At 44.0% G+C, this 11,241-nt stretch overlaps 1 protein-coding gene across 1 annotated transcript in view; it reads right to left on the bottom strand.

Moving 5' to 3' along the window:
* Positions 1–5,546, bottom strand: part of PGAM1 (phosphoglycerate mutase 1) — a 16,574-nt gene extending 11,028 nt beyond the window's left edge. The window contains exon 1 of the mRNA XM_077455676.1: positions 5,346–5,546. Coding sequence (XP_077311802.1) covers positions 5,346–5,484 — 139 coding nt within the window. The 5' untranslated portion in view covers positions 5,485–5,546. The remainder of the gene's footprint in view (positions 1–5,345) is intronic.
* Between the last annotated feature and the right edge of the window lie 5,695 nt (positions 5,547–11,241).

Below are 11,241 nucleotides of genomic sequence, written 5' to 3'. Positions count from 1 at the left end.
AAGAGAAAGAAAGAGGAGAAGAAAGAGAAAGGAAAGAAGGAGAAAGAAAGAGAAAGAAAGAAGAGAGAAAGAAAGAGAAAGAAAGAGGGAGAAAGAAAGAGAAAGAAAGAGGAGAAAGAAAGAGAAAGAAAGAGGAGAAAGAAAGAGAAAGAAAGAGGAAAAGAAAGAGAAAGAAAGAGGAGAAAGAAAGAGAAAGAAAGAGAGAGAAAGAAAGAGAAAGAAAGAGGAAAGAAAGAGGAGAAAGAGAGAAGGAGAAAGAAAGAGGAGAAAGAGAAAGAAAGAGGAGAAAGAGAAGAGAAAGAAAGAGAGAAAGAGAAAGAAAGAGAAAGAAAGAGAAAGAAAGAGAAAAAGAAAGAGAAAGAAAGAGAAAGAAAGAGAAAGAAAGAGAAAGAAAGAGAAAGAAAGAGAAAGAAAGAGAAAAGAAAGAGAAGAAAGAGAAAGAAAGAAAGAGAAAGAGGAGAAAGAGAAAGAAAGAGAGAGGAGAAAGAGAAAGAAAGAGGAGAAAGGAGAAAGAAAGAGGAGAAAGAGGAGAAAGAGGAGAAAGAGGAGAAAGAGGAGAAAGAGGAGAAAGAGGAAAAAGAGGGAGAAAGAGGGAGAGAAAGAGGGAGAAAGAAGGAGAAAGAGGAGAAAGAGGAGAAAGAGAAAGAAAGAGGAAGAAAGAAAGAGGAGAAGAGGAGAAAAGAGAGAAAAGAGAAGAAAGAGGAGAAAAGAGAAAGAAGAGGAGAAAAGAGAAAGAAAGAGGAGAAAGAGAGAAAAGAGAGAGGAGAAATAGAAAGAAAGAAAGAAAGAAAGAAAGAAAGAAAGAAAGAAAGAAAGAAAGAAAGAAAGAAAGAAAGAGAGGAGAAAAGAAAGAAAGAAGAAAGAAAAAAGAGGAAGAAAGAGAAAGAAAGAAAGAAAGAAAGAGAGAGGGAGAAAAGAGAAAAGAAAAAGAGGAGAAAAGAGAGAGGAGATAATAGAACGTGTTGCTTCTGCCTGCATGAGCACAGCATAGATTTGCTGTAATGAGTATCTTGTATAACAGTCATGCCACACCTATACATAGGGGGGTATTTACAAAAGGCAAATCCACTTGGCACTGAAAGTGCACTTGGAAGTGCAGTCGCTCTAAATCGAAGGGGTAGATCTGAAATGAGGGGAAGCTCTGCTGATTTAATCATCCAATCATGTGCAAGCTAAAATGCTGTTTTTCTATTTTTCCTTGCATGTCCCCCTCGGATCTACAGCGACTTTACTTCCAAGTGCACTTTCAGTGCAAAGTGGAGTTTCCTTTAGTAAATAACCCCCATAGAGTGCCAATAAAAGTGGAAGAGAAGACTTCAAGACCAAAAAGAGGGAAGTTTTTTTTCTACTAGCGGTGTTTGCAGATACAGACGTCCTTCAGGGCTCCTGGCCTTTATCATTAGCAGGAGATACACTCTGGAGACCCGGGGCCCCCGATGACCAATGATATTGTTCATCCAGACATCGATATGTAGAGCGCTGTCCAGTTCCAGAGTCTCTATTGGTGGTTCTATCATCTTCTGTAAAGGTGGACCTGAGGTTGGTTTTTGGAAAACCTTTCACTGCTGAACATCGACCGCCATTCCACACATCATTTTTGATGACATTTGCCGCAAATTACATTACAGCAACGATGTAATCTGGTGAACGCCACAGCCGGCAAACGTCCTTAGTACAGGAAGCTGCCTCAACTCTGGCCGGAAAATGTTGCCTCCCCCCCCCCCCCCAAAACTCTCCATAGTGTTGAGGTTTGATTCAAGCTGGACCAATATAGCCAGGTATAAATATCCAGACCTGGAGTTCCTTCTTTAAGGCTGACCATGCAGGCATCAGTTTATGTAGTTAAATAAGGACTACTTTTTGGAGTAGGGTTTGGTTAAGGGATGGGTTTTCTTTTCTGTGTCCCATCACTTCCTGTCCAAGAGACCAAGCAGGAAGTAAGAGGAGATCTCTCCAAAAAGGAAATTTAGATAGTCACCAGACCTGGTTTACGATAGATGGATATTTTTTTTCCAGAAGTCAGTGATTGTCTGTAAGTGGTGCAAAGGCCAAAATCCCATTTTGCCATCGGCACAGTCACAATTACGGGACGCTCTGTCCTACATTTCAGGTCACCCGGCATTCATCCCTGGAAGGTGTTTTGACTATTTGTAGGGCAAAGGCTCAAAAACAGCCACAAAACAAGACAAAGGTCACCCCCCCCCCTCCCCACAAGAGTGGAGATTGCACTTTCCCATTTATTATAGATCAGGAAATCTACAAGCTCTCAGCCGTGTTATTTTAGGAACTTCTGGAAGACGGTTCTCATCAGTCATGATGAGTAGAACACTGCGAGAGAATCACCGGATGGTAACTGTTGCCCCATCCAGGCCACCAACATCTATCAGGAGGCATTTGCTGGGCCTATGTATTGCATTTCCAGGGTCTACGTTCGGCAGACGGCATTTCTCGGGTCTAGCTATGGTATTTCTAGGGTTTAAGTATGGCGGTCAGTATTTTCCAGTCCTAGGTACATCAACTTATCTTTGGGATCTAGGTATGGCCGTCAGTATTTCGGGGGCCCAAGATGGGCCAGCTGGTATTTCTGGGGTCTAGGTAAGACCGCTCGCATTTCTAGGGCCTAGCTAAGGCAGCCCAATATTTATAGGGCCTAGATAGGGCCTCAGGTATGACCATCGTCATTTCTGGGGGGGGGGCTCAGGTATGACCATCGTCATTTCTGGGGGGGGGCTCAGGTATGACCATCGTCATTTCTGGGGGGGGGCTCAGGTATGACCATCTTCATTTCTGGGGGGGGGGCCTCAGGTATGACCATCTTCATTTCTGGGGGGGGGGCCTCAGGTATGACCATCTTAATTTCTGGGGGGGGGGCCTCAGGTATGACCATCTTAATTTCTGGGGGGGGCTCAGGTATGACCATCTTCATTTCTGGGGGGGGGGGCCTCAGGTATGACCATCATCATTTCTGGGGGGGGGGGGCCTCAGGTATGACCATCGTCATTTCTGGGGGGGGCTTCAGGTATGACCATCGTCATCTCTGGGGGGGGGGGCCTTCAGGTATGACCATCGTCATCTCTTGGGGGGGGGGGGGAGGGGGCCTCAGGTTTGACCATCGTCATTTCTGGGGGGCCTCAGGTATGACCATCGTCATTTCTGGGGGTGAGGGGGGGGCCTCGGGTATGACCATCGTCATTTCTGGGGGGGGGGCCTCGGGTATGACCATCGTCATTTCTGGGGGGGGAGGGGGGCTCATGTATGACCATCATCATTTCTGGGGGGGGGGGGGGGGGGGGGGAGTGTCTCATGTATGACCATCGTCATTTACAGGGGACGGGGAGCCTCAGGTATGACCATCTTCATTTATGGGGGACCCCTGGTATGACCCCCATTATTTCTGGGGAGCCCGCCCTCCGGTATGACTCTTGACATTCCAGGGCCCCAGGTCCCGTATTTCCAGGCTCTAGGTAGAGCAGTCTGATCCCACGTTGGCGCTCTGGCCGCCCGCAGACGCACGTTCGATGTTCGGTGATTCATTCTGAATCTAGAAGAAGGTCGCTGGAAATTCTGCAGTGAGAAGACCTGGAAATGACTCATTCCTTTCCGGGATTACTACAGACACCGGGGGAGGGGAAGAAATAAGAGACCGTCACACGATGCAACTTTCAGAAGGGGGGGGGGATGGGCTGGTGAATCAAAAAGACAAACGACCTTCAACTGAGCCAAGAGAAGCCAATTACCCCCCCCCCTCCCCCAACCTTATTTCCTGGAACTGAATATAGATATCAGCATCTCAGGAGATTCAGATACACAACGTGGATGATGTGAAGAGAAACATCGACGTGCAAACAATGTCCCCGGATCGACCACAGCCAGACAGACATCGCTCCGGGGACAAACTACTTTTTTTTTTTTTACCGCTCAACTGCAGCTGGGGGTGTAGAACACATACTGGGGGCTACAATGCTGCAACCACCCGACGACCAGGACCAGAGCATCTATAGACCGGCATTTAGAGGGTTAAACAGGCAGTGAGGAGGCCTGTCAAATGCTCTCCGAAGAGCGATCCGAAAGCAGATCGCTCTTCATGTCTGATGCCATCGGTAACTGGCTGTCGCGGCTCAGATTCAGGCAGCCAGCCCCATAATGAAGAATCCCCAGGACCACCCAACCCCCTCCTCCGCCAGATCCCTCCCGGGATATGGAATATGCAAATCCCAGGAGACCTCACCAGCGGAGCCTGTCACCCTCACCCTAGGGGAGAATGAAAAAAAAATTAAAAAGGTGAAAAAAAAAAAAACGGGTTTTACATTTTAATGGAGGAGGGAGAGGATTAGGATAGTAGAGGAAAAAAAAAAAAGGAGTGTTTTATATGGAGGAAGGTCCCCTTTAAGAGTTTGTTGGCTTTGGGATTGCAGGACATTGGAGAGCACTGCTGCCATGACGACATCACCATACACCCCGCCCCCACCCATCATACATACACCATGTACAGGAACAGAGCCAGATACATATAGAGAAAAAAAAAAAATCTATATTTTACACTATATTATAACAGATTATTTATTTATATTATGTATGTTATTATATACACACACACGCTATATTTTTGATTTAATTTATATAATTTAGATTTGCAATATTTTTTATATTATTAATTAATAATAAATTATTGAAAAAAAAAAAAAAAGTTACACACACACACACATATATTTTTTTTTTGCCAAAAAGTAACAATTACATTACTACCATATATTTAAGAGAATATATATATATATTATATATATATATATATATATATATTACTCCATTATAAAAATAAATAAAAAAATTAGATAGATAGGGAGATATATCTCTTTCTTTTTTTCTGCCAAAAAGTAACAATTATATTCTAATATAAATAATATACAATATAAGAATATAGAGAGGAATATAAAAAAAAAAAAAAAAAAAATTATATAAATTTTTTTTTTATTTTTTATTTTTTATTTATTTTTTTTTTACACACACACACACACACACACACACACACACACGTATATTTTTTTTTTTTGCAAAAATTATAGAGAAGAATATAAAATTTATATATATATATATATATATATATATATATATATATATATATATATATATATATATATATATATTTTTTTTTTTTTTTTTTTTTTTTTTTTTAAATAATAAATATTTTTTTTAATACTATACTTTTTTTTATATATTCTTCTCTATATTTTTTTATAGTTTGTAGTTAGTTCTCCCACATACATACAATGTATTCTAATGAATATATATATATATATTTGTATGGTCACTCACACATTCAATGAGGACCCCCCCACCCCCCTCACCTCTCAGGGCCTGGCCCCCCCTCTGGGCCTCCTGCACCCCGATCTCGCTGAGGTCGGCATCGAACCAGCCACAGAAGCGGTTCTCCTGGTTCCAGGTGCTCTCCCCGTGGCGGATGAGGACGATCTTATAAGCTGCCATCTCTTCTTCTCTTCCTAGCCGGGCTGTCACACTGCAGAAGACGGCAGGGATCCGCGCATGCGCCGACAGAACCCAGAGGAGTGGGCGTGGACGTCACGTCACGTCAGACCCTCCCGAGCAGCGTGTGGGTGGATACGGACAGCGAGCTCCGCGCGTGCGCCTAAGCGAACCAGGTGGAGCGGGCGTGGAAAGGACGCGGCGTCATGCCAGGCAGCCCTCCCACTGCCGCGCGTATCATTACGCATGCGCACAGCGCTCCGCCATTCCTTTTTTATTCTTTTTTTGAGCACAAGCTGTAATCGGCTGTACGATAATTTAGCAATGAGTTACATCTACCGAATCACCGTATCTTTGCGTGTTAGGAAAAAAGAAACTCCAGTGTTATTAAACTGAATTGTGAACTGATGACCTTTTCAAATATGGCCGCCCGAGCTTCGCGGACTGCGTCCCTGGCCTGTTAGCCCCGCCTCCCTCCGACCGCTAGGGCACGTAGCGCACGTATTGGGACGAGGGCGACGTGACCTTCACAGGGTGCTAGGTGCGCGCGCCTGCTATTGGCGGGTAGTGTGCAGTACAGCTCTGTGAGGAGAATGAGGTGTACTGTGAGGGGACCTCACTGGCTCCTCTCATTCAATGTGAAATCATTACAGCTTGTTCTAATAAAGTGTATCAATGGATGCCAAGATCACATTATTTACCCACTTTAAGACTTATGCCCCCTACAACACAATCGGAGAATTCCGCTCAAGCTTGCCTTGCACACACATAGTCACACAAAAGTTTTCTGAACTTTCGACAGTCAAGAACGCGGTTGACGTACAACACTACGACAAGCCAAGAAAATTTCGAGCATGCGTCGAATTGTTTCCGAGCATGTGTCGGAATTTTGCACGTCGGAATTGCCTCAGAACTTCTTCCGTCTGAAAAATAGAGAACCTGCTCTCTTATGATGGAGGGAATTCCGCCAGCAAAAGTCCGATGGAGTGTACACACGGTCGCATTTTCCGACTAAAAGCTCTCATCGGACTTTTGCTGGCAGGATTCCCGTTCATGTGTACGCAGCATAAGCCTTTTTTCTGACATTTGTTGTTTACAAGTAAAAATCTTTATTTTTTGCTAGAACATTACTTCATGATGAAAGGTTTCTCTCACCGAGCCTTAGCCCGGGCAGAACCGTGTCCGTCTCTGGCCCCATTCACACCTCAGCATTTTGTAGCTTGAAGCTACAACCTCCAAAACGCAAAACAAAAACAATTATTGGTTCACATCTCCACTCCACGGAGCCTGAAGCTCAAAAAAGTTCTGAAGCTTTTTTTTGTAGCTTAAATTGGGGGAATTAGTGTGTTTTTGTTCCATATAAATATATGGAAATGCTTGATTTGGACGGTTTGGAGCGTTTTAGCGCACGTGTTTTGGAGTGTTTTTCTGCTCAAATCTAAAAATGTATTCAAAAAGACATAAACAAATAATAAATGAAATACGGTAAGTAAATGAATAAAAAACCCTGATATTAACCCCTAATCCTAACCCTAATATTAACCCGTACCCATAATCTTAGCCCTAGTGTAAACCTCTAACCCTAATATTGACTCCTGACCATAATATTAACCCCTAATCCTATCCCTTAACCCTAATATTAACTCCTAACCCGAATATTACCCCTAATCCTAACCCTAAAATTAACTCCTAACCCTAATACTGACCCCCCAACCCTAATATTAACCCCTAATCTTTGCCTTAATATATTTAACCTAACCCTTATATTAACTCCTAACCCTAATATTAACCCCTAATCCAAACCCTATACCCTAACATTAACCCTTAAAGAGGAAGTAAACCCTGATGAATTTACTTCCTCTTTCATTCCCTGCAAAGGCAAAGCATAATGGACTACTATGCTTTGCATAGTAGTCCATTATGTATCACTTACCTGACACAGGAGCCAGCGATGTCACCGCTGTCCCCTGTAGTCAGGCGCATCCATCTTCTCGGTGGGGTCTCGTTGCTCCGCCGCTGTGATTCGGCGAAGCCGCGATGACGTCACTCCCGCGCATGCGCACGGGAGCCGACACGCGCGGCATCTTCGTCGTTGACAGTGCCGCGCTACGGTGCATGTGCCGTTGACAGCGGTGCCTGTCTTTCGGCAAATATCTCCTAAACCGTGTAGGTTTAGGAGATATTTCTTGGACCTACAGGTAAGCCTTAACCACTTGACCACTGGGCACTTAAACACCCATAATAACCAGACCGATTTTCAGCTTTCGGTGCTCTCACATTTTGAATGACAATTACTCAGTCATGCAACACTGGACCTATATGAATTTTTTGTCCTTTTTTTCACACAAATGGAGCTTTCTTTTGGTGGTATTTAATCACCGCTCGGTTTTTAATTTTTTGTGCTATAAAAGAAAAAATACAGAAAATTCTGTAAAAAAATGATTTTTTCTTTGTTTCTGTTATAAAATTTAGCAGATTAGTAATTTTTTTCTTCATAAATTTTGGCCAAAATTTATACTACTACATATCTTTGGTAAAAAATAAGTACAAATTGGTGGATATTATTTGGTCTTTGTGAAAGTTATAGAGTCCGCAAGCTATGGTGCCAATATCTGAAAATTGATCACACCTGAAGTACTGACGGCCTATTTCAATTCTTGAGACCCTAACATGCCAGAAAAGTACAAATACCCCCCAAATGACCCCTTTTTGGAAAGAAGACATTCCAAGGTATTTAGTAAGAGGCATGATGAGTTTTTTTAAGTTGTCATTTTTTCCCACAATTCTTTGCAAAATCAAGATTTTTTTAACTTTTTTTTTTTTTTCACAATTTGTCATATTATCAGTTTATTTCTCACACACAGCATATGCATACCACAAATTACACTCCAAAACACATTCTGCTATTACTCCCGAGTACGACGATACCACATGTGTGAGACTTTTACACAGTGTGGCCACATACAGAGGCCCAACATGCAGGAAGCGCCATCAGGCGTTCTGGAGCACCCAGGACAATTCTGACATTTCTCTCCTACATGTAAAAATCATCATTTATTTGCTAGAAAATTACATAGAATCCCAAAATATTATATATGTTTTTTTAGCAAACACCCTGGAGAATACAATGGTGGTCGTTGCAACTTTTTATCTCGCACAGTATTTGCGCAGCAATTTTTCGAATGCTTTTTTTTGGTTTTGTGCAAAAAAAAAAAAAAAAACACACAGTAAAGTTAGCCCAATTTTTGCATAATGTGAAAGATGAAGTTACGCTGAGTAAATAGATACCTAACATGTCACTCTTCAAAATTGCACACGCTCGTAGAATGGCGCCAAACGTCGCTACTTAAAAATCCCCAAAGGCGACGATTTAATTTTTTTTTTTACTGGTTATATGTTATTTGAGTTACAGAGGAGGTCTAGGGCTAGAATTATTGCTCTCGCTCTAATGTTCGCAGCGATACCTCACATGTGTGGTTTGAACACCGTTTTCATATGTGGGCGGGACTTAAGTATGCGTTCGCTTCTGCATGCGAGCACATGGGGACAGGGGCACTGTAAAAAAAAAAAAAATTTTATTGTTCATTTTACTTTATTTATTTTAGTTTGTCATTTTTTTCCCCAAAAATAATTTTTTTGATCACTTTTATTCCTATTACAAGGAATGTAAACATCCCTTGTTATAGGAATATGGCATGACAGGTCCTCTTTACATGGGGTCAATAAGACCCCGCATCTCACCTCTAAACTGTGAAGCCTGAAAAAAAAAAAAAAAAAGATTCTGGCTTTGATCGTATTGGCGAGTCGGTAGAAGCACCGGAGGGCGGCGGGAGGAGGGGGGATGTCTATGGCTGGGTATTGCAGGGTATCACCGACTATGGCTGGGTATGGCTGGGTATCTCCGAGTATGGCTGGGTATCTCTGAGTATGGCTGGGTATCTCCGAGTATGGCTGGGTATCTCAGAGTATGGCGTTGCAGAGTATTGCGTTGCAGAGCATTGCAGGCTATTGGCGGTTGTTGCAGAGCATTGCAGAGCGTTGCAGGGTATTGGCGGGTGTTGCAGAGCATTGCAGAGTGTTGCAGGGTATTGGCGGGTGTTGCAGAGCATTGCAGAGTGTTGCAGGGTATTGCAGAGTGTTGCAGGGTATTGTCGGGTGTTGCAGAGCATTGCAGAGTGTTGCAGGGTATTTGGCGGGTGTTGCAGAGCATTGCAGAGTGTTGCAGGGTATTGGCGGGTGTTGCAGGGTATTTCAGAGTGTTGCAGGGTATTGGCGGGTGTTTCAGAGCATTGCAGAGTGTTGCAGGGTATTGGCGGGTGTTGCAGAGCATTGCAGAGTGTTGCAGGGTATTGGCGGGTGTTGCAGAGCATTGCAGAGTGTTCCAGGGTATTGCAGAGTGTTGCAGGGTATTGGCGGGTGTTGCAGGGTATTGGCGGGTGTTGCAGAGCATTGCAGAGTGTTGCAGAGCATTGCAGAGTGTTGCAGGGTATTAGCGGGTGTTGCAGAGCATTGCAGAGTATTGCAGGGTATTGGCGGGTGTTGCAGAGCATTGCAGAGTGTTGCAGGGTATTGCAGAGTGTTGCAGAGTAATGGCAGGGAATTGAGGGGTTAATTTTCGGTGAGCAGCGATGTGGGCACTGCAGATGCAGCCCACAGCGCTGCTGACACCGATCTCTTCCCCCTCCGCTGTACAGATCGGTACAGAGAGGGGGAGGGAGGAACCGGCGTAATAACATGACGCCGGTTTGTTTACAAGTGATCACTCCGTCATTTGACAGAGCGATCATGTGGCCGTTTACCGTGATCCGTGATGCGCCGGGTCCTGTGGACACGGCGGTCAGGGATGCTCTCGAGTGCGCGCCCCAGGGGGCGTGCGAGAGCGGAATTCTGGGAGGACGTCATATGACGTCCTCCCAGAGTGAAACAACCGCCCTGTAGCCGTCATTCGGCTATGGGCCGGTTGTTAAGTGGTTAATCTAGGCTTACCTGTAGGTCAAATTGTGCTGTAAGGGTTTACAACCACTTTAACCCTAATACTGACCCCTAACCCTAATATTAACCCCTAATCCAAACCCTATACCTTAACATTAACCCTTAACCCTAATACTTACCCCTAACCCTAATACTTACCCCTAACCCTAATACTGACCCCTAACACTGACCCCTAACCCTAATATTAACCCCTAGCTCTAATACTGACCCCTAACCCTAATATTGACTCTTAAAGTGGTTGTAAACCCTCCCTCCTGACTCTTAACTATAGGTAAGCCTAGAATAAGACTTACCTATAGGTAGTGGAAATATCTCCTAAACGTGCGCCGTTTAGGAGATGTTTCACTTATAGTGCGCAAATGAAATAATCGGTGCATGCGCTGTGAAGAAACAGACCTCCGTGCGGTTTCTTCTCCAGTGTGTGCAGCTACTGACTGCTCCCGCCCACATGCGTGACGTCAGCAACGACAAGTAATGAGTAACGTCATGAAGCTCTGGCCAGCCACAGAGCCGGAGTCCATGGCTCCTGGAAGGAAGAGGGGCAAAGATGGACGCGGCCTGCACAGGGGACAGCGATGGATTTGTTTGCAGGTAAGTGTCACATAATCGCTAGTATGTGATGCATACTAGCCCATTATGCTTTTAATTTGCAGGCTTTGCAGGGAGCAAAAGAAGAAGTAAAATCTTAAAGTGGTTGTAAACCCTTACAAACCACTTTGACCTACAGGTAAGCCTAGATTAAGGCTTACCTGTAGGTCAAAGAAATAT

Source organism: Lithobates pipiens, unplaced genomic scaffold, assembly GCF_037356315.1.
Source record: "Lithobates pipiens isolate NorthernLeopardFrog02 unplaced genomic scaffold, aLitPip1_a1.2 Scaffold_25, whole genome shotgun sequence".
In the NCBI taxonomy this organism is placed as follows: Eukaryota; Metazoa; Chordata; class Amphibia; order Anura; family Ranidae; genus Lithobates; species Lithobates pipiens.
This window is presented reverse-complemented; position numbering and strand designations above follow the sequence as displayed.